The following is a 26361-nucleotide window of genomic DNA, read 5'->3' as shown; positions in this document are numbered from 1 at the left end:
TTTAAAATTATAATTATGGGGCAAATTGCAAACTACTCCTGGGCCTCAGACGGGTGGGAGAATGTGCTTTCCAGGGTTGATCCCCACGGCTAGGAAAGACTCCACAGTGAAAGCAGAGCTGATTGATCCAATGGTTCTGGCTTCTAGAAGGATGCTTCATTGCATATGACCCTTTTTTACGGTGCCGATTGGTAAAAATGCCAGTGTGGGCCGGGTGGTGAAGGGCCTTTTCAGTGGTGGCCCTGCATACCCAATGAGATGCACCTGGCCAACTCTCTCCAATCTTTTAGATGACAGGCAAAGACATATCTCTTCTTTCCAGCTTTTTATAGAATAATAGATTTTGTAGAGTTGGAAGGGACCCCCAATGGCCATCTAGTCCAACCCCCTGAAATGCAGGAATCTCAACTCAAGCATCCCTGACAGTTGGCCATCCAACACTGTGTTTAAAAAGCCTCCATGGAAGGAGAGTCCCATGAAGGAGAATTTTGGGAGCGGGCAGAATGGTTTGGAAGAATTTCAGTTTTCTTCCGTTGGCTTGTTGTTTTAAGTATGCTGTCCCGTGAGTTGAAATAGCTTTTATGAACTTCTTGTTTGTTTTATTTTGGTACACCTCCCAGCGACATAAGAGGAAGGGCAGCATACAAATACTAATGCAAGATAAATAGGCGATGTGTTAATGAGGATATGCTTTGTGTCATTTTTCGTTTAAGGGCAATAATACCTTGTGAAACTGGGAAGGGCTGGCGCTTTAATTTGTATGCAGAAAGTCCCGGGTTCAGTTCCTGGCATCTGCACCAGGAAGGGCCGGGAATGTCCTCTGCCAGGAGCCCTGGAGAGCTGCTGCCAGTCAGTGTAGGCAACACTGCGCTGATTCATGCTGAAGTAGTAATACCTGTATCTGGACAGTGCCATTTCAGTTTGCACTTAATGACTGCACTTAATGGCTACAAAACATGAAATCCCTGCACACAGAGTGCTAGCATGCCAGGAAGAGGGCAGGCCAGAACCCTTCCCTCTGGCACCTAGATTTCATTGTAGAGAAAATTGTTTCTGTACATAGGAGCATTCACTCCCTTGATTCCCTCGCCTGCAGGCTGAAGTGGTGCAGCCCAAGCACAGATTTGCTATTAAACTAAATTTCACTCAAGGGATGCGGGTGGCGCTGTGGGTTAAACCACAGAGCCTAGGGCTTGCCGATCGGAAGGTTGGCGGTTCGAATCACCATGATGGGGTGAGCTTCCGTTGCTCGCTCCCTGCTCCTGCCAACCTAGCAGTTCGAAAGCACGCAGTGCAAGTAGATAAATAGGTACCGCTCCAGCGGGAAGGTAAACGGTGTTTCCGTGTGCTGCTCTGGTTCGCCAGAAGCAGTTTAGTCGTGCTGGCCACATGACCCGGAAGCTGTCTGCAGACGAACGGCGGCTCCCTCGGCCAGTAAAGCGAGATGAGCGCTGCAACCCCAGAGTCGTCCGTGACTGGACCTACTTAAATGAATGGACCTAACTTAGTCATGTTTGTTGATTTCAGTGTGTGTGCTTTGGGTAAAACGCAGTTTAATACCTTCCCAGGAAATACTTATTCCATTTAAGAAAATGATCCTGGAACATTTTTACAATAGAAAAACTTAAAATGGAAATCACATGAAAGCAGTGATGAAATAACATCTCCATCCATCAAACCGCTGGGTGGTTTTCAGTAAACTGTTGTCTCTTTCAACTCCTTGTTGTTGTTGTTGTTGTTGTTGTTGTTGTTGTTGTTGTTAATAGTAATACCCCACCCATCTGGCTGGATTGCAGAATGGAGATAATGGTGTCTATTTTACAAGATGCGAATAATTATTTACATACGAATAATCGAAAGCACTTTACAAACAAGGTCTCTGGCTATAATGGTAACTTCAGGGAGAGATCTTCCAGGGTTCACAAGGCCGTGTGTGGCAAATGGGAGGTGACAGGTTGCAGAACTTTTAAAAGCATTGTCAGGATTTCTGGGTCATGACCGAGCAGAGAGAGGTGTGTGGGTTGAACAGGTCATAGACTCATAGAATATACAGGCTGTGTTCATATCCAGTGCTGAACCACAGTTTAGTGCTTTAGGCTGTGTTAGTACGTAATGCTAAGCCACAGTTTACTGCTATGCAGCCGAGCCTCTATCAGTCGTGGGCAAAGAAGCATCAGGCTTGTGTGCTGCCCTCTCCATCTCCCATATGGCTTGTGCTAAGATTATATTGGATTTCGCTGAATCTCGCCTTAGCTTTACGGGCAAACCAGGTTTACTAAACCCCTGGTTAGTTTGAACAACCCGGCTTCATAAACCATGGTTTGAAGTTGGGCTTGTTAAGCAACCGACCAGAGTTTGTTGCAAGTGTTGTAAGAATTTTAAGGTATTTTATTTATATATAATAATTGTTATTAATGTACCAAAACAAATAAGGCCACATGTCTGAAAAACAGCACAGGAAGACAGGCCTCACTCCATTTTGACTCCCAACTGACCAAGTATTTCTTTGTCTCAGGAACAAAGGGGGGGGGGTTGCCCCTTCAGCTACTCAGCAGCCCTCTGCCTGAGTGATAATCTCTGGCATCCTGATATCTGAGTGTCAGACAAAAAGGTGTGATTAACTTGGCTGGGATATAGGGAAATGTAAATATCTTTTGTTTCACTTAATGGGTTTTTGGTGGAGGGCAAGAGGAGACATGGGGGCAGGGTCCAAGATGCTCAGATCACTGCTACCAGACCCTCCCAATTTGTGATGTAATAGAAATCCTCCTCTTGGCTGCAAAGGGAGGAGGAGAGCGCAAGGGTTTCCTGAAGTTCAGCCTGGGTTCCACAATGGAGGATCAAGTAAGGAGATAATGAAGATTAGGCAGAAGAAGGAGAAATTGCACAAGGAGGTCCCATTAACCCTAACCCTAATTTCTCTCTTTCTCTCTTGTCTAGTTGGTGGGATCATGCGGCAGCACCAAGGCTATATTGGGCTACTTGCTCCATTATGTATCCTGTTCATTTTCCTCCTGTTCACACTCACTGCCTCTTACAAACCCATCATCGTTGTCCATGGCCTGTTTGACAGCCCTTCCGACTTCCGGCAGCTGTTGGTGTTCATCAATGAGGTGAGGCTGAGGACCAGAATTCCTGGTATGAATGTGTGGGAGTGGGCGTGGAATAGTTTATGTCTCTTAACGTGCTCCCATAACACTAAAACTTGTGGGCCTGCAACAAAGCTGGAAGCCGGGGGAGTTCTTTGCTCTTTGATTTCTCAAAAGGGCTCTCCGTTTGGGATTTGGCAAATCAATCCTCAGTTGTTTAAGCAAAACGTACCTGCAAGATGCATCGAGAGCCAGTGTGGTGTAGTGGTTAAGAGTGGTAGACTCGTAATCTGGGGAACCAGGTTCGTGTCTCCGCTCCTCCACATGCAGCTGCTGGGTGACCTTGGGCTAGTCACACTTCTTTGAAGTCTCTCAGCCCCACTCACCTCACAGAGTGTTTGTTGTGGGGGAGGAAGGGAAAAGGAGAATGTTAGCCGCTTTGAGACTCCTTCGGGTAGTGAAAAGCGGGATATCAAATCCAAACTCTTCTTCTCTTCTTCTTCTCTCTGTCACTCTGATGCATACCATATATGCTACTCATCTGCTGCAGGGTAGACAAACAAAGGATTTATTATTATTATTATTATTGTTATTATTATTATTATTATTATTATTATTATTATTATTATTATTGCTATTACTAGCGGAAGACCTGTGTAATTTCACAACAAGAAGGCACTGTCAAATAGCTCTTACCACCAGAAGTTGTTCCTTCCTGATGTTGAGTCAGAATCTCCTTTCTTTTCACTTGAAGCCATTGGTTCGAGTCCTACCCCCCAGAGCAGGAGAAAACAAGCTTGCTCCATCTTCCATGTGACATCCCTTGAGATATTTGAAGATGGCTGTCGTACCTCCTCTGTCTCATCTTTGCCAGGCTAAACATACCCAGCTCCTTCGACCGTTCCTCATAAGGCATGGTCATCTTGGTCACCCTCCCCTGCACACCTTCCAGCATGTCAATACCCTCCAGAAACTGTAGGGCCCAGAACTAGACACAGTACTCCAGGTGGAGTACTCTCCTTTCCCCCAAGGATCTTTGGGGTAGTGCATGTGGTTCCATGCCCCAGAACAACAACCCTGTGAGGTATTCCATGCTGAGAGAGAGAGAGAACCACTAGCTCAAGGTCACACCACTAAGATTTCAGGCAAAACAAGAGATTTGAACCTGGCTCCTCCCCTATCCTAGCCTGACATGCTCACCGGGGTTAGGGAACATTTGGCCCTCCAGATGTTGCAGTACAATAACATCTGGAGGGCCAAAGATTCCCCACCCTTGAGATAGCGGCTACACCTCCACTGGCTTTATGCTTCGTCCTCTTCCCTGATTTCACCCCAGTCGTTCACCTCTCGTTTTCTCAGTGGCATATTAATGAGAGGGGTAATTGTGTAAACATCTCTCCTAATAAGAGACAGGGGTGGGTTGTAATTTACCTCTCCAGGCCCTGGGTGACTCAGAGCCGTTGCAGGTGGAGCCGTTGCAAAAATCCCTGTATGGCAGGCTGGTGTCTGCACTGGGATTCACTGGTTAGGCTGGAAAGGCAGGTTACCTGGGTAGTGAAAGAGGAAGTGTGGAGTTCTGGCAACTCCTGAGTGCTTGCTTGTCTCAATTTCATTTGCAGAAATAGAACCACAAGGCTAGGAGAGTTCTTAACTGGCCCCTGCTCACCAGTCAGATAAAGCATTATCTCTCACTCTGTACGTGGCATTATGCCGTGCGAATGCAGAACGGGATGCAGTTTCCCGAATGTTTGCTTGTGTTTTTTTTTTTTAATGTCGTGGCATAGCTTGGGAATGGCCACGGGGTGATTGCCCCAGATGCAAAATTGTTGGGGGTGCAAAATTTCAACAGCCAGTGCTGCCTCAATACAGCTGCACGCTTCCGTCGCCAGGCTCCGTTGAAACCGGCGTCCACATGCCAACCAGGAAGCGACTTCTCTAAACAATGGAATGAGTCTTACTTTTCTTATCTCTGCAGCTGTGATTTACTCAGCTCCTGAGTTACATGGATACTATTACATGCAGGCGTACTACGTCCATTTCCCTCCCACCCCCTACGTGCAGCCCCGGGCACTGGCAACCCTCACTACACCACTGTTTTGATGCACAAGTTTCTAGTCCTTAAGAATGCAATGATAAACTTTGGACTTTGCAGCGGCGGTTGCACAGTGCCCACATGTAGGCACCGCCTTGTGGAGTCTTGGGGCACAGCTAGGCAGTAATGGCAGCAGGACTCCGCTTTGCGGCTGCCAATTCCCTATAAAATGTGAGGGTTCTGCCAGCGATATAAAGCACGATTAAACTAGGCAAGAGGTTTGGGCATCATAGCACAGGCAGACAAACTCACACTGCCTGTGCTTTTTTCTACCTAATCCTGCTCTTAATTTATTTGTCCATTTCCGTTCCTAAAATTGTTTCCTGTTCCCAGAGTTCCCTGGGAAGGGGGATAGATTGTTGAACTGCTCTGGGAACTATAGCTTTGTTTTTTTGTGGGGGAGGGGGAAGGAGTCTACTAACAACTTTCTGCTCCTGAAACAAACTACAGCTCCCAAAATTCATTGTAGCGGGGGGGGGGCATGACCAGGACCGGTGCTAGGGCTTCTTGTGCCCTAGGCGAACCACCTTCTGGCGCCTCCCGCCGCCCCCCCGCCAAAGCCTGCTTTAGCGGGAGGTGGGGGGTGGTGGAGAGGCAAGCAGCAGTTTCTCCGCTGTAGCAGAGAAGCTGCTGCTCGCCCATCCCCCCCGCCCTCCCCCCGCCAAACCTGCTTTAGCGGGAGCCGGGGGGTGGTGTAGGGGGCAAGCAGCACCTCTCCGCTACAGTGGAGAAGCTGCTGCTAGCCCGCCCTGCCCCCCCCCCCGCCCAAGCCTGGCCAGCGCCCCCTCCATTTTGGCGCTCTAGGCAATTGCCTAGTTCGCCTAAATGGACGCGCCAGCCCTGGGCATGACATAGCAGAACAGTAGTTCCTATGCTTGTTGTCTTTGTCCATGGAGTTTTCTAGGCAGGGATACTGGAGTGGCTTGCCAGTTCCTTCTCCAGGTGGATCACGTTTGGTCCAAACTCTCCACTATGACCTGTCCATCTTGACCTGTCCATAGCTTCCCTGAGTAATTCAAGCAGGGATCCATGAAGTTCCTATGCATGGTGTGGAGATAGCCTTAGTATGATGTGAGCCGCCATGGAAGTGCTAACATTGAAAAGCAGTGTTGCAAAAACTGAAGTTAATATTTCTTTTTTAAGATACATATTTTCGGTGGTGCAGCAGCAGCCCAGCCTTGGATGCTGCAAGAGAGGTTGTGCTTTCAGCCCTTTTTGAATATTTTCTCCCTCCCTCTGTTCCCGCTTCTTCCTTGCAGACCCACCCAGGTACCAACGTCACAGTCGTTGATTTGTTTGACCACACTGAGAGCCTGAAGCCTCTCTGGATGCAAGTTGAAGGGTTCCGGCGGGCCATTTACCCCATCATGCAGAATGCTGTCGATGGGGTCCACCTCATATGCTACTCCCAAGGTATGTGAGTTAAGGGCTTCAGAAGCTCTTTCTGGGTCGAACCAATGGCCCATTGTCTGGTCGCATTGTGTTTTTTTTGGGGGGACTCCAAATTGAGAAAGTGAGGGGAAGATCGCCCACAGTTGCTGAGCTTCTTGTGGGGGGGGGCGGTTTGCCAAAAATCACTCACCCGCCAGACCACCGCAGCCAATCACACGCACATCGGCGAAGCCACCAATCGTCTGCACGCTCGACTAAAGCAAGCGCCCATCGCCCGCCCAGTTGCCGCAGCCGCCAATCACCCACGAAAACGCCGCTGACAATCTCCAGCTCGCGGCAGCCACCAATCACCCGTCCCACCTCTCCACTATCCATGTATAAGACCAAATTTTGAACATAATTTTTAAATAAAACAACCTCGTCTTATACACGGAAAAATACGGCACATTATATTTTAGGGTCTTCATAAGATCTTCCTTCTTACCTGTAAAGAGACCCCACAAGAGCAGTGACCACCAGTTTGGTGTGTGTGTGTGTGTGTGTGTGTGTGTGTGTGTGTTTCTTGTAATATTTTTTTTTTTTAAGAAATGGAGCGATGTGGAACGATGTTGACATGATACGGGACTAGGGTTCTGCTTCCTCTAAAATATATATATATTTTTTTTTTATAAGATTTTATTATTTTCTATTAAGACAAAGGGAAAACATAGCATAAACAACAACATTCACAATATAAGAATACAAAATACAATACATAAACACAACACAAAAACATAATCAAACAATCACAATAAAAAGAAACATATACAAACCTTTAAACTAACACTTATCCTCTTACTTTTCTTGTTACTAACTTCTCTATTTTGAGGGACTTCCCCCATTCCCTCCACTGTCTTCAAAGTCATATATATCTTCAGGGTAGCTTTGTATCTTGTTCTATTCACATTAGCTCAATTTCTAATACACTTTACTTTGCTTAATCATGTCTTAACTTTAACTCCAAATCTTAACACAATTCCTAACAATTAAATTTTTCACGCAAAAATATCTTACCAACAATTTTATCTGACATATATCTACTAAAGCCGCTATTCTATTTAATTCTGCTCAGATATTCAATTTTACTGTTTTGACTAAATAATCCTTAAATTTCTTCCAGTCCCTTGACACCTTCTCCTCCCTCTGGTCCCGGATTCTGGCGGTCAGCTCTGCGAGTTCCATATATTCCATCATCTTCATCTGCCATTCTTCCACCGTTGGTATCTCTTCTCCTTTCCATGTTCTTGCCAATAATATTCTAGCTGCTGTTGTGGCATACATAAAAAACACTCTATCCTGACTGGGTATCTCTTCATTGGTCATGCTCAGAAGAAATGCCTCTGGTTTCTTACAAAAGGTAACTTTCATTACCTTCTTGAGCTCATTATAAATCTTATCCCAGAAAGCATTTACCGCTGGGCACAGCCACCACATATGATAAAAGGTACCTTTCGCATGTTTACATTTCCAACATACATCTGACATTTTGGTATTCATCTTAGCAATCTTAACTGGTGTCAAATACCATCTGTAAACCATTTTCATTATGTTTTCTCTTAAACTATGACAAGCAGTAAATTTGATACCTTTCTGCCACAATCTCTCCCAGTCATCCATCATAATATTATGTCCTACATCTTTCGCCCAATCAATCATTGACGATTTAACCAGTTCATCTTTCGTATGCCACTCTAGCAAAAGATTATACATTTTGGAAAGGTTCTTAAAGTTCGATTCTATCAGTTCTGTTTCCAGTTTTGATTTTTCTACTTGAAAACCAACTTTTTTGTCCATTTTGAATGTTTCATATACCTGATGATAATGCAGCCAGTCGGGGACCTGACTTTTCACTTGATCGTAGCTTTTTAGCTTAAAAGAGTCCCCTTCCTGCTGCAATATGTCCATATATCTTAACCAATTTGCAGACATGTTCGGTCTCTTATAGGCCTTGGCCTCCACTGGAGAGATCCATCTAGGGGTCTTTCTCTCTAACAAGTCTTTATATCTAGACCAAACCTGGTATAAGGATTTTCTAACTATATGAGACTTAAAAGTTCTGTGGATCTTAGCCTTGTCGTACCAAAGGTATGCATGCCAACCGAACATATTATCATACCCTTCCAAGTCCAATACATCAACATTTTCTAGTTTGAACCAGTCCTTTAACCAGCAAAAGGCCGCTGCTTCGAAGTAGAGTCTTAAGTCCGGCAGGGCAAAGCCTCCTCTCTCTTTAGAGTCTGTTAAAATCTTAAACTTGATTCTTGGCTTTTTGCCCTGCCATATGAACTTTGATAAGTCCTTTTGCCATTTCTTAAAACAATCCAGTTTGTCCAGAATTGGTATGGCTTGGAATAAAAACAGCATCCTTGGTAGGACATTCATTTTTATCACGGCAATTCTTCCCATTAGCGACAATTTCAATCTTGTCCATATTTCCATGTCTTTCTTTATTTCCATCCACAGTTTTTCGTAGTTGTCCTTATACAGGTTCAAATTCTTGGTTGTGAGGTTGATACCTAGATATTTTACTGTTTTAACAAAATTGAGGCCAGTGCCTTCCTGTATTCTTTGAATTTGTTCTGCACTCATATTTTTTCCTAAAACTTTGGTTTTCTGCTTATTTAACTTGAAACCAGCTACAAGTCCAAATTGTTCGATTATTCCCAGAGCTCTGGGGACACTGCTTTCCGGTTCTTGCAGGGATAACATCAAATCGTCTGCGAAGGCGCGTAGTTTGTATTCCTTCTCTCCCACACGAATTCCTTTTATCTGTTTGTCCTTTCGTATCATATTTAGGAGGACTTCCAGGACCGTAATGAAAAGTAAAGGGGAGATAGGGCACCCTTGTCTTGTTCCCTTTTCAACTTCAAACTCCTCCGATATCACACTGTTTACTATTACTTTAGCTCTTTGCTCTGTATAGATGGCATTGATGCCATTCAAAAATTTTTGACCAACTCCCATCCTTTCCAAATTCTTTTTCATGAATGTCCAAGAGACTTTATCAAATGCTTTCTCTGCATCAACAAACAATAGTGCCGCATCTGTATTTATGTTTCTCTCCAGTTTTTCTAAAATGTCCACGATAATTCTCGTATTATTACTAATTTGTCTTCCTGGCAAGAAACCTGCTTGGTCTCTATGTATATAATCTTTCAACACTCTTTTCAATCTTGTAGCCAATATATTTGCAAAAATTTTGTAATCCACATTCAAAAGGGATATTGGGCGATAGTTTTTCATTTGAGTCTTATCAGTATCTGGTTTTGGAATCAGTGTGATAAAGGCTTCCTTCCACGTCTCTGGTGCCCTATCTCCTTCTAGTATCTTGTTGCATACTTCTCTTAGTGGCTGCGATAGCCAGTCTTTCAATGTCTTATAATATTTTGCTGTTAAACCGTCCGGTCCTGGAGCCTTCCCCAATTGCATGTTATTTATCGCATCTTCTATCTCCTGTGTCGTTATTGGGTGGTTGAGAGTAACTAGTTTTTCCTCTGGGACCTTTTGCAATCCATTCTTTTCCAGAAATCGGTCAATTTCTGCTTCATCTATCTTCTCCTCCTTGTACAGTTGCTTGTAAAATCTTTGAAAACACCATCTGATTTCCTCAGGTTTCTCCACGTTTTTTCCGTTTACTACCAAGGTATTGATGACATTTGCCTTTTGTCTTTTCTTCAATTGCCAAGCTAGTAATTTTCCACATTTATTAGCCGATTCAAATGTTCTTTGCTTCATCATTTTCACTTTCCATTCTATGTCCTGGTTCATTATGTTGGCATATTGGGATTGCAAGTATTTAATTTCTTTTTGGATTTTGACACATCTGGGATGTCCTCTTAATTCTTTTTCCTTTTCTTTGATTGATTTCAACAGTCTCTCCATCTCTACGTTTTGTTGTCTCTTCTTTTTTGCTTTTTCACTAATGAGAAATCCTCTCATTACAGCTTTACTTGCATCCCAAGCAATTCTTTTCTCCACTTCGGAGCTCCAATTTATCTGAAAATATTCTTTCATCTTTTTCGCCGCTCTTTCCACTAGCTTGGTGTCTCTCATCAAAGCGTCATCCATTCTCCATCTAAAAGAGTCCTTGGAAATCATTTTTAAATTTAACTGTACAGGGTTATGGTCTGAAAGAGTTTTAGGACCAATTTCTGCCTTTTGTATTTTTGGAGCCAATTCATTCGATATCCAAATATAATCTATCCTCGACCATGACTGCTGAGGTTCGCTGAAGTATGTTGCCTCTGTATCTGTGGGATTTTTTAATCTCCAAGAGTCCACCAAATTCAAATTATCCACCATTTCGAAAAAAGTCCTTGGGAGTTTCCCATCATTCGTTAATTTGGTTCTTTGAGATCTATCCATTAGTGTGGAAACTGCACCATTAAAGTCTCCAAGGCAAACTAATTTGTAATCCAAATAGTCCAACAGCAGATCATGTATTTTCTTATAAAAAATTGACTTTCCATCATTTGGTGCATAAAGTCCCAGGATCAAGAATTTTTCGCCTTGTATGTTAATTTCAATTGCGATGTATCTCCCTTCTTCATCTTTAAAAAGCTGTCTTGGGCTATATTTCTCCTTTGCGTATATCACTACTCCTCTCTTCTTGGCCTTATCCGATGATATAAACTCTTGGCCTAATTTTTTATTCTGTAGTAATCTTCTATGACGTCGGGCTATGTGGGTTTCCTGTAAGCATACTATATCCAAATGCTTCCTCTAAAATATGACTCCCCTTCCTCTGTCCCCCAGGAGGACTCATCTGCCGCGCTCTCCTATCCACAATGCCTGACCACAACGTGGACACCTTCATCTCTCTCTCTTCCCCGCAGATGGGGCAATATGGGGGTAAGTTGTGGGGCAAGGGCCACCCTGGAATTCTGGGCACACCTGGAATACTGTGTCCCAATTCAGGGCACCACAATTTAGGAAGGGCGTTGTCAAGCTGGAACATGCACAGAGGAGGACGACGAAGATGATCAAGGGTCTGGAAACCCAAGCCTTATGAGGAACGGTTGAAGGAGCTGGGAATGTTTAGCCTGGGAAAGAGGAGGCTGTGAGGATATAGGACAGCCATCTTCAAATATCTCAAAGGCTGTCAACATGGAAGAGGGAACAAGCTTGTTTTCTCCTGCTCTGGAGAATAGGACTCGAACCTATGGCTTCCAAGTTACAAGAAAGGAGATTCCGCCTCAACAACAAGAGCAAGCTTGAGTGCTGTTTGATACTTTTCTCTCTCACCCCTCTCTATATAAAAGTATTATTATTATTATTATTAAATGATTTTATATATTCCATTGTTTTCACTGTTGTTGTTTTTTAAAAAAATATGTAACTGTTTGTTCATTGTCTTGTAAATTCGCTTAGGTGTGCCTCATGGTAAACATGGATGAAATAAATGAAATGAATAAGAACCACAGAGGGGGAAGCAAAGTCTGTGCTCACTCTCCTTTTTTGTCATTTCAGACACCAAGTACTTGAAGTGGCTCTTCCCGGAGCACATGAAATCCAACCTGTACCGTTTATGCTACACCCAGCTGGGCCAGGATTTCTCAATCTGTAACTACTGGAATGGTGAGATCGCTGCTGCTGCTATTATTGCTACTACCGAGATCACAGATCATAGAACTGTAGCGTTGGAAGGGACCACGAGGGTCATCTAGTCCAACCCCCTGCACTGCAGGAATCTTTTGCCCAATGTGGGGCTCGAACCCACGAATCTCATGTTCTACCAACTGATCCATCCCGGCAGCCCCGGAGTTTCTGAGGCTTCCCAGTAGCTCTCATTTATATACCCAGATGCAAGAATGCAAATTGCATACATGAAATATGCCTTGCATGAGAGTTTGGGCCTCAGTGGTTATTTATATGATGATGGTGGTGATGATTATCAAAACAGGAAACGGCCCAAGAAGAATCTACAGCTATCCCTGTTCCTCCACCACCACCTGTTGTTTGACATTTTATGTAGCACTTTTGAGTTGCCGAAACAGCTTCTGCTTACGTTACTTTGGCAGTGCTTACAACACCCCTGTAAGGTAGGCCAGGTTATCATCCCCATACAGTGGTACCTCCGGTTGCCAACAGGATCTGTTCCGGAGCTCTGGTCGGATCCTGAGGTTTCTGCAACCGGAGGTGCCTGTTTCTGCACATGTGCAACCCGAAGTTTACGTTACCCGGGGGTAACATATGTTAGAGATTTCAAAGTGCCTACGTGCAGAAAGTCAGCTGTCTACCTTCAGGCAATTACCAGTTGGCAGAAAGCCAAGATCTGCTCTCTCTCCAGACCTTTAGCAACGACCTGTGATTGGTCAATGAGTTCCTAAAGAATGAGCTCTGTGTGAGAGAGAGTTGGTTGTTGGTTGGTTGTTAGTGGTGTACTGAAGGTTGAGAGAGAGAGACAGAGAGGAGAGGTTTTATGTTTTGTTTCTTTTATTTGTGAAGTTTGTACATAGTAACTTATGGATACTAGTTGCTTCAATAAATACTGTATATAGTTATCCAAGTGAGTTTGCTGAGTTCCTGCATTGTGCTGTCCAGTTAAAGCTCTACAGCCAGAAGCTTCAAGAAAACCTGCGGTTAACTCTGCTGTGTCCAGGACTACGTTATATTCCTGACACTAAATCTTAAGAACATAAGCCAAGGTTCTACTGTATTTTGATTTGGGATCCTTGAGGATGAGACACACACACACACACACACACACACACACACACACACACACAGAGAGAGAGAGAGAGAGAGAGAGAGCAGCTTGCAAGGGCCACTTGTGTCTGAGGACAGATAAGAAGCAGAAATGTCCCAGCTAATACTTTTAACCCTTAGGGACCAGCTCTGATTCTCCATTGTGGATTTCCCATCCGTCATCCTGTCTTTTGTCACTTTTGTCCTCTGGAACACCGGAAATTGCCGCTACCGGGAAGCAGGATATTGGGATTGCTTAAACTTGCCCTGGAATCATTCCGTAGATGGCCATTGCTCACGTTTATGCTCTTATTTAGATGTCATAAAGTGCCATAAAGGCATTGCCCTCCAGACCAGAAAAAACCAGTGACCTCAAATAGTATGTGGCTTGGCTCACTTGTGTGAGTCATTGGCAGCTATGAGATTTCCCGCAGTTCTGATGAAGTGTGCCACCTATGCCATAATAAATTATGTTAGTCTGTTGCAATAACAACGACAGAGTCTCGTGACACTTTGAAGATGGTTGTAGCTGATAATCTGGCATTTGCTTTCTTCTTCGGGCTCTTGGTCGTCTCAGTTGCAGGAGCTAACAAGGATCCATTTGTCTGACCTCAGCACTGAGGCCTGGGCTGTGTATCCTTTTCATGTAAACATGACTTAGAGGTTTTGATGCTTGAGTGTTTTTTATATATATATGTGTGTCCGACTCTTCGTGACCCCATGGACCAGAGCACGCCAGGCACGCCTATCCTTCACTGCCTCCCGCAGTTTGGCCAAACTCATGTTAGTAGCTTCGAGAACACTGTCCAACCATCTCATCCTCTGTCGTCCCCTTCTCCTTGTGCCCTCCATCTTTCCCAACATCAGGGTCTTTTCCAGGGAGTCTTCTCTTCTCATGAGGTGGCCAAAGTACTGGAGCCTCAACTTCAGGATCTGTCCTTCTAGTGAGCACTCAGGGCTGATTTCTTTAAGGATGGATAAGTTTGATCTTCTTGCAGTCCATGGGACTCTCAAGAGTCTCCTCCAGCACCATAATTCAAAAGCATCAATTCTTCGGCGATCAGCCTTCTTGATGGTCCAGCTCTCACTTCCGTACATTACTACTGGGAAAACCATAGCTTTAACTATACGGACCTTTGTCGGCAAGGTGATGTCTTTGCTTTTTAAGATGCTCTCTAGGTTTGTCATTGCTTTTCTCCCAAGAAGCAGGTGTCTTTTAATTTCGTGACTGCTGTCACCATCTGCAGTGATCATGGAGCCCAAGAAAGTAAAATTTCTCACTGCCTCCATTTCTTCCCCTTACCCAGCCAGATGGGCGGGGTACAAATAGATGATGATGATGATGATGATGATGATGATGATGATATTAAATTGGGGTTTGTTTTTTTAAAGCAGAGGTTGGAGGGACATTTGTCAGGGATTATTCAAAAGTGATTCCTGCATTGCAAGGGGCTGGACTAGATGACTCTCGGGGTCATTCCAACTCTACAATTCTCTGTTGTCAGGTGACCTTCCTTTGCTCAGATTTCCTTTTGCTCAGAATTAGGCAAATTCGCGGAGGATATTGACGGCTGCTGCTACTAGCCACAATGGCTGTGTTCCAACTCCACCAGGGTTTATCCGAATTTATAGCTAGACACATTATGCACCGTGTAAAAGAAAAAAAAGAATGGCACAGTGCGAAATAAGTGTTTGGGTGTATGGGAGTTAATTAGGAGCTAGGGAGTTTCTAAAAAGGAAGATGAACACTTGATTCCTTTTGAATTTCCATCTCCATACATTAATACTGTATCAGGAGACTAATTACTTGACTGGTCAAAGCCATTTATTGACTCATACTGAGCTGCTTAAACAGTATATGTAGGTGTGCAATTGCTGGATAGGAGCAGAAGATTACACAGTTGTGCCGTGGTGCTTCCTTATTACATTCTGCTGAGTGTATTAAAATTAATTTTGTTTTGAGATGGGGTGCGAGCTCAGCTTGACAATGCATTGTGGGGAAAAGGAGCATTGCTACTCAACTACAGGTTAATGATCTGTTCCCCCAAATAATTGGGGGGGGGCACACCCTTATTTCCCCTTCCCTTTTCAAGGCACCTCTATTTTTGTTGCTCCCTGGCTGTCTTTTTTGTTTCTCCAAATTTTGGGGCTTTTCTTCTTTCTGTTATCTCCGCCCCCCCTTCCTATCTCTCTCTGTTGGTTGTTATTTTTTCTTTCGGTTGCGCCCCCCGAAATCTGCCTCTTTTGGAGGGCCAGCGGGCGTAGTGGGGGCTGTGAACCACTGGGTCCCCACCACTGATCTGCCAGGAGTGATGAATACAAAGGAAATTTGGGTAGATGGGTTGGAGAAGGAGAGTGGTTTTGTACTTCGGGATCCTTGGTCTCTTGGAGCAGTCTGCATGGTTGTAGTGGTTAGATTGTCAGACTAGAACCAGAGTTCAAATCTCCACTCAGACATAAAGCTCGCACTGAGTGACCTGGGGCCGCTCACTGCCACTCAGCCTAACCAGCCTCACGGGGTTGTTGTGGGGATTAAATGAGGAGGGGGACGGACCTTGAGCTCTTTGGAGAAGGAGGTGGGAGATAGACAAAATAAATAAGTAAATATTCCGTTGCAGGGAAATGCACTCTGCGCATGCTCTGAGTCAGTCGCGGCTTCTTGCTCCTGCTATGCTTATTCCAGAGATAAAACCTGCCACTAAAAATAAGTTCCAGGGCTATGTTCAGATCTAAAGCCGTCCCCCCCCCCTAAAAAGAAGAGACTGGTTTTTTAAAATAATTGTTTATTTATTTTATATTTTTATATTAAAAATAAGGGGGGGGGGAGTTGGAGCCTGTCTCCTGGGTTCTGTGGGAAAAGGCAAGTGTAGAAAGCAAACAATATTTTTCTGCCTTTTTTCAGATCCACATCATCGGGATCTTTACCTCAACAGCAGCAACTTCCTGGCTCTGTTGAATGACGAGAGGCTCCATCCCAACGCAACAGGTAATAAAGTGGCGTTGCCCCTCAGTTCCCAATGTAAAAGGGGGAATGGTAGGCTAGCCCCACTAGGCAGGCCTACCCCACAGCCCTGGGTGACTTGGGTCTGCGTTGCTAATCTTTGGCCAGCTAGGTCTCTCAGGCAGTCTTGCTCGTAATTTCTTTTTTTTCCTTCTTCTTCTATAATTTTTATTACATTTTCTGTTTTACCTTTTAGAAAATTCACTCAAACAACCTTAAAATATCAGTGACTTCCCTTCTTCTCTTTCCATGGTTCATTTTGCAAAACACAAATCCCTGCATATTTTGTATAAACTAAACCGTTCAGTATTCCATTATTACATCCATCAAAACCCATCTACACTGTTGAGTTTATCTTAATGCTGCCCACGTTTTCAAATAAACACAAATTTCCCTCCCTATATTCTGTAAACGTTTTCCAATCTTCTTTAAACATATGTTTAAATGTTTATACTCTTGCTCATAATTTCCTTCCTGAGGTGGAAAGAGAACTCCGTTGCTAAAAAAAACACCCACAGCGAAGCAATGACTGAAGAGAAAATTGAAACGGGGCTCCCTAAGTTTACAAATTGTCCTCTTAGGGCCAAACTAGTCATGTCAGTGGGTGCCACGTTTGTTTGTTCGTTCGGGTGTCTCCCCAATTCCTATCTCAAACATTTTTCTCCCTAGTCTGACTCACTTCCAATGTCAGTGCTGAGTTGAGAGAAAAGCGTCTGCCTGGTTCCTCTCCTTCACCTGCAAGAGTGTTGTGTAATAACAACAACAACAACCACAACCACAACCAACCGCCCCCCCCAATCCCAGTTGATTCATGAAGAATAAACATGGCTGCCTCCCCTGTCCTGCCCTTAACCGTTGTGGTCCTCATAGTCTTTTACTGCCTCTGAGTTGTTAGAACCGGGCCAAGTCTCAAGTTGAATAGGGCAGCTCTGTTTTTTTAATTTAAAAAAAGGCCTTGCCAGCATCCTGACACAGAGAAATTTAACAGGTTATTGGCCCACAACATCTGGTAACCGAGCACGACTTTTCGAAGATGGAGTGTTTCTTTTGTTTGTGCGAACGCCACCTCCTCAAGTTAAACTTTTCCCAAAATGGAGAGTTAAAATCTTGCTTGCTAAAAGTTTATATGTCAGGCTGCTGGAATTCTCCAGAAAGGTTTGCCAGGCCAGTTCAGCTGTGGCGGCTTTAGAAAGGCTTGTAAAAAAACCTTTCTGTGTTTTGTTTTGCCAATCCTTTTTGGAACCGATGCAGTTGGATCCTGGATTCCTGCCACGGACTGCTTGCTGGCCGTGCCGTGTGTGTTGTGTTTTATGACTTTTCGCTCGGTATTCCCCCCCACCCCCCACCCTGTTTTGCTTTATTTTAATCACCTGCTATCTAGTCTTTATACTTCAAGCTGTCTTGCGGGTCCTCATAGGAAGAAAGGCCAAGCGACAAATATTTAAACGAAATAAAAGTTCGGGAGCAGACCCGGAAAACAAGTCATCGCAGCTTATTCCTCTTTTTTTTACCTCAGTTTGCCTTAAGACTTCTAAACAGCAAAGGGCTGTGAGACCAGTAGGAAATGGGCACATCTATCAGTTTTGCTTTCTTTCAGTTTCTCATTTCTTTCTGTCCCCACCTCCCCACACCAATTGGTGATGCCATCGTAAAATTTAAGTTGGTGGCCATCGCTACCTCTTGCAGGAGCAAATTATGTAGATTAACTCAGATCCAACTTCCTTGCACATCTCAGAGAATTCAGAGTGAGGAGAGATCTGTTGTTGTCTGTCAGGAACAGAGGAAGGAGAAGGACATGGGACCAAGGAGGAGAGTCTCCACAGTGACTTCTGTGACCAGATTTCTGAATCTTTTGCCTCTCTCTTTCTCTCTCCCAATACAGCCTGGAAGAGAAACTTCCTGCGGATCCGAAAGATGGTTCTGATTGGGGGTCCGGATGACGGTGTAATCACGCCATGGCAGTCCAGGTGAGCTTTTGGAAGCTGCTAGAAGACCCTCTCACCTAGGTTGGGGAGGGGGAGATTCAGATCTTGAGGAAGTAGAGCAGGGACCCTTGTGGGACTACAAATCCCATCATCCGGCACCATTGGCCATGCTGGCTGGGACTGATGGGAGTTGGAGCCCAACAACATAAAATCATAGAAATGTAGAGTTGGAAGGGACCCTGAGGGTCATCTAGTCCAACCCCCTGCAATGCAGGAATCTCAACCAAAGCATCCACGACGGATGGCCATCCAAAGTCTGCTTAAAAACCGCAGGGGTAGAGGCAAGTGTTCCTGAGCCATGTTTATGCCCTGGGTGTGTGTGTTAAATACAGTTTAAAATCCCAATAAAATGAGCAAATGAAGTGAAGACTCTGGATTGCTTTTACAGTACCGTGTTTTATTAACTTATCCACTGGCACCAGATAGAACCACTTCTCTCACTTCTGTGTTGAAGGACCCTTTCTAGCTTCCTGCATGTGTAAGAATGAAAACTCGTGGTGCTGCTGCTGTTTTGATTTCTCTCCAGCCCGTCTGCTGACTCATTTGCCTGCTTATGCCCCAACAGTAGAGCAGGATAATAAAATGATAATAAATGAGGACAAGGCTTTTGTCTCCAAGCACAGCTTTCTGCCTTCTCTGTCACTCTTTCCAGTGTGGTGTAGTGGTTAAAGAGCGGTAGACTTGTAATCTGGGGAACCGGGTTCGCGTCTCCGCTCCTCCACATGCAGCTGCTGGGTGACCTTGGGCTAGTCACACTTCTTTGAAGTCTCTCAGCCCCACTCACCTCACAGAGTGTTTGTTGTGAGGGAGGAAGGGAAAGGAGAATGTTAGCCGCTTTGAGACTCCTTCGGGTAGTGATAAAGCGGGATATCAAATCCAAACTCCTCTTCCCCCCTACCCCACCCGTATGCTATCAATGCAGGGAAGCCATTCGGACTTGCCCATAAGGCATTTAGGCTTGTGAATCAGAGCACACAGCCCAGATTACAAACTTGTCTCACTGTTGAGATCTTTGTTGGAGGGCCAGCTTTGGAAAGCCCCCGTTCTGAAGTGAGATAGTGCTGCCTATTCCTCTGGCCCCTGCCATAACACTTTTTAGGTGCCGGGCAGAATCTCTGTTTGGTACTGTGTATGCTTTCTTTGCTGCTGGTTCCACCCCCCCCCCCACCCCCGAGAGTATTGTATCCTAACTTTCATTGTTTGCTTTGTTGTATTTCAGATAAGCTACCTTGAGAGTAGGTAGAGCAGGTCTGTAGCTCAGTAGCAGAGATTGTGCTTTGCAATAGAACAGTCCCAGGTTCAATTCCCCAGGATTTCCATGTAGCGCTGAGAGAAAATCCTGTCTCGGATCCCAGCCAGTGTCGAGAATACTGAGTTAAATGAACCCAATGGTCTGATTCAGTATATGAGGGAGCTTCCTTTGTTAGGTATAAATATTTGCGAGAGGAATTCAGCACTGCCACAGTGCCTCTCTGTTAGGTGGCGAAATCCAATAATAATAATAATAATAATAATAATAATAATAATAATAATAATGGTGATGCTGCCCTGAAATACAGGTGAAACTCAATAAATTAGAATATTGTGGAAAAGTCCATTTATGTAAGCAATTGTTTTCATTAGCTACTGGAGTTTAATATATGAGATAGACTCATGACATGCAAAGCGAGATATGTCAAGCCTTTGTTTGTTATAGTTGTGATGATTATGGCGTGCAGCTGATGAAAACCCCAAAGTTGAAATTGTTAATTTGGGGTTCTCATCAGCTGTACGCCATAACCATCACAATTATAACAAATAAAGGCTTGACATATCTCGCTTTGCATGTCATGAGTCTATCTCATATGTTAGTTTCACCTTTTAAGTTGAATTACTGAAAGAAACGAACCTTTCCACGATGTTCTAATTTTTCGAATTTCACCTGTATACTGAATTTTGCAAAAGGAGACAAAAACCCTGAAATATTGCAGGGTGTTAATTTTACAACCTGCATGCTATACCCTGTACTGCTCAAATCCAAACGCAACACGCGGCTAATAATGTATTATCAACGGTTAGGTCATAAAACAACATTTACAAATCATAAGCGTCCACGTATAATATATGCATAGTTATGCAAAAGTTCATAAACAAGAAATAGTAAGCGTAATAAATTGCTGTCAGGGAACACTGTGACGAAGGCAGGGTGCCTTTCAATAGTCAATGTCCAGCAATATTGTAGTGGCAGGTGCTCCAACGTGGGGAGAATATATTCAAACCGCTGTAGAATGCAGCAAACAAAACAGGACAGCAACAGGCATGTAAGCAAAAATGTTTCTCATCCATGGCAGATAGGAATTGCCTCCTGATGAATAGGGATGGAAATTTTCAGTGCACCCCCCCCCAAAAAAATCAGTGAATTTATTATTTGTTTTTAAGCATCAAAAGATTAACTTAAACATGTGTAGGTGAATAGCTGGTAACTTTCATGGACTTATTAGTCAGGATAAAATTGCAGGTGCATACATATGGGTCTTATCACAGAATTTGTTTATTTGAAGCATTTTCCCCTCCAGCCTTCAGCCAAGAAAGACTCCCAGCCAAGAAAGATGTGACATGAAAGGAAAAGGGATTGGGAGGGAGGAGGAAGAAAGCAAACCCAGGCAGCAGCAGTTCTTAATTAAGAGTTTCAGGTCATGGGGTTGGATCTCAGCCCTGAGTGTGTGTGGGGGGGGTGGGGGTGGGAGAGAAATCAAGCCATAGCTGTCAAGTTCTCCCTTATTTTAAAGGAAATTCCATTATGTCAAATAGGCTTCCTCATGAGAAAAGGTAAAACTTGACAGCTATGAATCAAGCACTGTCCTTGTAATGAAACCTATTTCTTCCTTCTTCTCCCTGCAGCCTGTTTGCCTTCTATGATGATAACGAGAATGTGAGAAATATGACATCACAGCCGGTGAGTGAGGCAAGACTGCCTAATTGGGGGGACGGAGCCAGGGGCAGCAGCATGTCAAAAGAAATGTACATTTTGGTTTACTCGGAAAAAGAAGTTGGTATTGGGAAAGGAGGATGTTTTGAATTTTTAATAACTTGTTTTTAACATGGATTTCCATTGATATTTTTAAATGCACACACACACACACACACACACACACACACACACAGGTACCTTGGTACTCGAACGGCTTGGCTCTCAAACAAATCGGCTCCCAAACGCCACAAACCCAGAAGTAAGTGTTCGTTTTTTGGAAGCCGAACATCCAATGCAGCTTCTGCAGCTTCCGATTGAGTGCAGGCAGCTCCTGCAGCCAATCGGAAGCCTTGCCTTGGTTTTCGAACTGTTTCTGGAGTTGAATGAACTCCCAGAATGGATTAAGTTTGAGAAGAAGAGTTTGGATTTGATATCCCGCTTTATCACTACCCGAAGGAGTCTCAAAGTGGCTAACATTCTCCTTTCCCTTCCTCCCCCACAACAAACCCTCTGTGAGGTGAGTGGGGCTGAGACACTTCAAAGAAGTGTGACTAGCCCAAGGTCACCCAGCAGCTGCATGTGGAGGAGTGGGGAAGCGAACCCGGTTCACCAGATTACAAGTCCACCGCTCTTAACCACTACACCACACTGGCTCTCTCGAGAACCAAGGTACCACTGTATAAATCTTGGAATGTTCCTGTCAATTGCAAGTTCCTCTTCTTACCAACCTACCAAAAAGCCTAGCTATTGAATGCAAATATTTCTAGGGTGGTTTTCTTCCATAAGACCTTCAAAATGGCTCCTGAAGGCTGCGGGAGGGGGGGGGATGCCTCTGGATTTGAAATATCAGAGGAAACTCAAAGTGTTCCTGGCCTAGTTAGAACACATGTGTAAGAACCAGGACCTCAAAACCCTATGGAAAGGTACGTGTCTCTTGCGCGTTGCAATCTAAAGGCACAACCAAGCAACATATTAACTGGTAAAAAAAAAAATCCCACGCCACTAGTTTTGTCTTCAGCTTCCGCCTCATGACAGGGCTTTTTTTATTTTTATTTTTGTATTTCAGCAGGAGTTTAAACGATCCCGTTTCTCCTTTCTCTCAGGTGTACCTACTGGATACCTTTGGTTTGAAGACTCTGGACGCTCGAGGTGACATCGTTTTTTACAAAATGCCAGGCGTCACCCACACAAACTGGCATTCCAACCTCACAGTTTATGACACTTGCATTGCCAAATGGTTGACGTAGCTGGCAGGGACTTGAGAAGAAGCTGGCAGAGGATGAGATTGTCCTAAACTGAGATGCGCTGTGGTACCTCATCTTGGCATTTCTTCCCACCGAGAAGAAACCCCGCGTTTGTTACCTATAGCTTTTGGTTTTGTTTTCATTTTTAGGATGGTTGATATTTTCTTTCATAGTGGAAGAAACTTCCCCCCCCCTTGCAGGACCTTTTGGTGAAGGCTGGCAGTAGTTGGGGGTGGATTCCAGAGGGCTGCAGGGGAGGAGGCGGGAAATGTCAGTGCCATTTTTTATTTTTGGCAGCTCTGAGCTATCAAAGCTGCAGGAAAAACCGCAAAAGGACAATTCAACAGGATCAAATACTTGAAAAGAATTCAGGGGGTGGGGAGTGGGATTTAGGTGCCGAATTTAGCAAAGAGACTGAAAACAGGAACTGTATTACATTTAAATGCAATGGATAATGTTCCTATTTCATATTTCCCGGTTCCAAACCTACTGCAGAAATCTATGCCTTGTGGAAGCTGGCCATATTTCTCTTTGCAATTCTAACACTGGAAAGGTTGAATTTAGAAAATGCCTTTTCAATTGGACTTTTAAAAAAAAACCATCACATTCTTTCTGGCAAAAATCTTAATACTGTTTCTAATGGAGACTAAACTTCCAGAAAGGTGACAGAAACTAATTGTGAGAAAGTTTTGATAACCTAACTTTATTTTGCAGAGATAAGTTGAGATTTCTGCTCAAATTTCTGCTTTGACATTTCAACAGAGATGGGTCAGTTTGTATTATTTTACCAAAACTCCAGTTCCCTGGCATTTTCGAATTTTAACCATGTAGGTGTCACCACAAAATCATCTAATGGTTCAAGGTTGCAATTTTCCCAGCAATTTGCTTCAGTCTCTCTCTTTGCACCACAACGTTGTAAGGAGCTTCAGAGCTTAGTCCTCCAATCACAGATCAAAACAAATATTTTAAATTATTGACTAAATGGAAAGGCAATATGTATTTATTATAAATGTGTCTATTTTCCCTCCTCCTTTAGAAGCACATTCTCAGAAACTCAGGTTAGCAACAAAAATCAAGGTAGACAGAAACTTCGTCGTTTGCTCTGTTGTCTATATTTTTTTAAAAAATGAAATGTGCTTAAACCACCCAGTGACAGTTGTTTAAGAGGCAGCTGCTGGCTGATTTTGGGGGAGCATCTGCTAAGGTACTCTTATTTATTGGTGGGAAAACTGCAGAGCTTCACCACTTACAGAAAGGGAAAGGGACCTGGGGCTACAATGTTTCAGGACTACAACTTCCATCATCCCTGACTGCCTGCCATTCTGCTTGGGCTGATGGGAGTTGGGGTCCCACAAGATGCGAAGGGCCACAGATTCCCCACCCGTCTGCTACAGTATTAACTCTTACTATCACCAAGGTACAATAGGAGACACGCAATAGGACTCAGGTTTAACGCTAACTGTGGATCCAGGCTGTGTTTATGCGAAGCACATTCGTTTCCTCGAATAATTACAGGCGCTGTCGTTTTACCCCCTCACAGAGTTACGATTCCCAGCAGCCCTTAACAAACCGCAGAAAACAATGTGCCTCAAAGTGTATACTCAGCTGGAGTTTGAAAAAAGGAAATGAAAAAGGAAATGAAGACAAGACAGGGTTCACTTTCAGCTGCGCTTGGTGAGGCTTGAGGGGGATAATTATTCCTGGAAATGTTTCACATGCTATGCGGAATGAGATTGTGGAACGCTAGACTGCTCCACTTCTAGTACCGTAGAGAGAGGTTTGTGCTTTTGAATGTTCCTCCACATAAAAGAAATACACAAATCCTTTATGTAGTCAGCTGGTACACTGGAGATAAATGCTTCGCTTAGCTCTTTACCTGTTGTCTTAGCTGCCTGCATGCTACAGAAGGAGCTTTTTAGCAGGGGAACATCTAGAAATAAATGCCCACACATGCCTGCGATCCGAAGTCATGCCACCCAGACTCCTTATCCCTCCCTTTCATTCCGTCTACTACCTTGATCAGCTGGCTCTTAATGTGTTCTAACAGTGTGGTGTAGTGGTTAAGAGCGGTAGACTCGTAATCTGGTGAACCGGGTTCGCGTCTCCACTCCTCCACATGCAGCTGCTGGGGGACCTTGGGCTAGTCACACTTCTCGGAAGTCTCTCAGTCCCGCTCACCTCACAGAGTGTTTGTTGTGGGGGAGGAAGGGAAAGGAGAATGTTAGCCGCTTTGAGACTCCTTCGGGTAGTGAAAAGCGGGATATCAAATCCAAACTCTTCTTCTTCTTCTTCTTCTTCTTCTTCCTTTGATGAGGTGATGGCCAGAGCTGTGTATATAGCCCAGCTAGCAAGCAAATGGGCAATATTCAGATTCCATCATGCAAAGTTTGAGTTCGTTTGCACAGGCTGCCTGGATTTTTTAAAAAAATTATTTTGCATAAATCAACCGAAAGGTGCAAAACTTTGGGTTTTACTGTAACGTATGGCAAGCAAGGTAGGTTGTGGAGTTGAGGGAAATCCTCACTATTCCAAAGTAAAAGCGCAGCTAGTGGAGGTGATAAATATCTGAGGTGCCAAATTGCTGTGAGGTACTGAGGACTTATGGAGAAAGCTAGAGTTCCAGAAAAAACATCTTCTTCTTCTTCATTGACTACGCAAAAGCATTTGACTGTGTCGACCACAGCAAACTATGGCAAGTTCTTAAAGAAATGGGAGTGCCGGATCACCTCATTTGTCTCCTGAGAAATCTCTATGTGGGACAAGAAGCTACAGTTAGAACTGGATATGGAACAACTGATTGGTTCAAAATTGGGAAAGGAGTACGACAAGGCTGTATATTGCCTCCCTGCTTATTTAACTTATATGCAGAATTCATCATGCGAAAGGCTGGAATGGATGAATCCCAAACCGGAATTAAGATTGCCGGAAGAAATATCAACAACCTCAGATATGCTGATGATACAACCTTGATGGCAGAAAGTGAGGAGGAATTAAAGAACTTTTTAATGAGGGTGAAAGAGGACAGCACAAAATATGGTCTGAAGCTCCACATCAAAAAAACTAAGATCATGGCCACTGGTCCCATCACCTCCTGGCAAATAGAAGGGCAAGAAATGGAGGCAGTGAGAGATTTTACTTTCTTGGGCTCCATGATCACTGCAGATGGTGACAGCAGTCACAAAATTAAAAGATGCCTGCTACTTGGGAGGAAAGCAATGACAAACCTAGACAGCATCTTACAAAGCAAAGACATCACCTTGCCGACAAAGGTCCGTATAGTTAAAGCTATGGTTTTCCCAGTAGTAATGTACGGAAGTGAGAGCTGGACCATAATCGCTGAAGAATTGATGCTTTTGAATTATGGTGCTGGAGGAGACTCTTGAGAGTCCCATGGACTGCAAGAAGATCAAACTTATCCATCCTTAAAGAAATCAGCCCTGAGTGCTCACTAGAAGGACAGATCCTGAAGTTGAGGCTCCAGTACTTTGGCCACCTCATGAGAAGAGAAGACTCCCTGGAAAAGACCCTGGTGTTGGGAAAGATGGAGGGCACAAGGAGAAGGGGACGACAGAGGATGAGATGGTTGGACAGTGTTCTCGAAGCGACTGGCATGAGTTTGGCCAAACTGCGGGAGGCAGTGAAAGATAGGCGTGCCTGGCGTGCTCCGGTCCATGGGGCCACGAAGAGTCGAACATGACTGAACAACATCACTAAGGACTTCCTCCGATTTTCTCCCTTGGTGTGAATAGCATTTTTGGTTTGCTGTCCGAGCACCAGAAGAAGGCTACATTTGCACCAAACTCCCATCTTTGCTTAAGGTGCAAAAATCCTTGTTCCAGTGGTGGCTGGTTGATATTGGGACTGATAGGGCAGGAAGGAGGG

At 44.1% G+C, this 26361-nt stretch overlaps 1 protein-coding gene across 1 annotated transcript in view; it reads left to right on the top strand.

Moving 5' to 3' along the window:
- The window catches only part of PPT2 (palmitoyl-protein thioesterase 2), a 46426-nt gene extending 23770 nt beyond the window's left edge, over window positions 1–22656 (top strand). Inside the window, exons 2-9 of the mRNA XM_033141697.1 lie at window positions 2941–3113; window positions 6441–6594; window positions 11368–11463; window positions 12082–12189; window positions 16202–16285; window positions 18183–18267; window positions 21166–21220; window positions 22339–22656. Of these exons, the coding sequence (XP_032997588.1) occupies window positions 2952–3113; window positions 6441–6594; window positions 11368–11463; window positions 12082–12189; window positions 16202–16285; window positions 18183–18267; window positions 21166–21220; window positions 22339–22482 (888 nt within the window). The 5' untranslated portion in view covers window positions 2941–2951 and the 3' untranslated portion in view covers window positions 22483–22656. The remainder of the gene's footprint in view (window positions 1–2940; window positions 3114–6440; window positions 6595–11367; window positions 11464–12081; window positions 12190–16201; window positions 16286–18182; window positions 18268–21165; window positions 21221–22338) is intronic.
- Window positions 22657–26361: the final 3705 nt, after the last annotated feature.

This window comes from Lacerta agilis, chromosome 2, assembly GCF_009819535.1.
Source record: "Lacerta agilis isolate rLacAgi1 chromosome 2, rLacAgi1.pri, whole genome shotgun sequence".
NCBI lineage: Eukaryota > Metazoa > Chordata > Lepidosauria > Squamata > Lacertidae > Lacerta > Lacerta agilis.
This window is presented reverse-complemented; position numbering and strand designations above follow the sequence as displayed.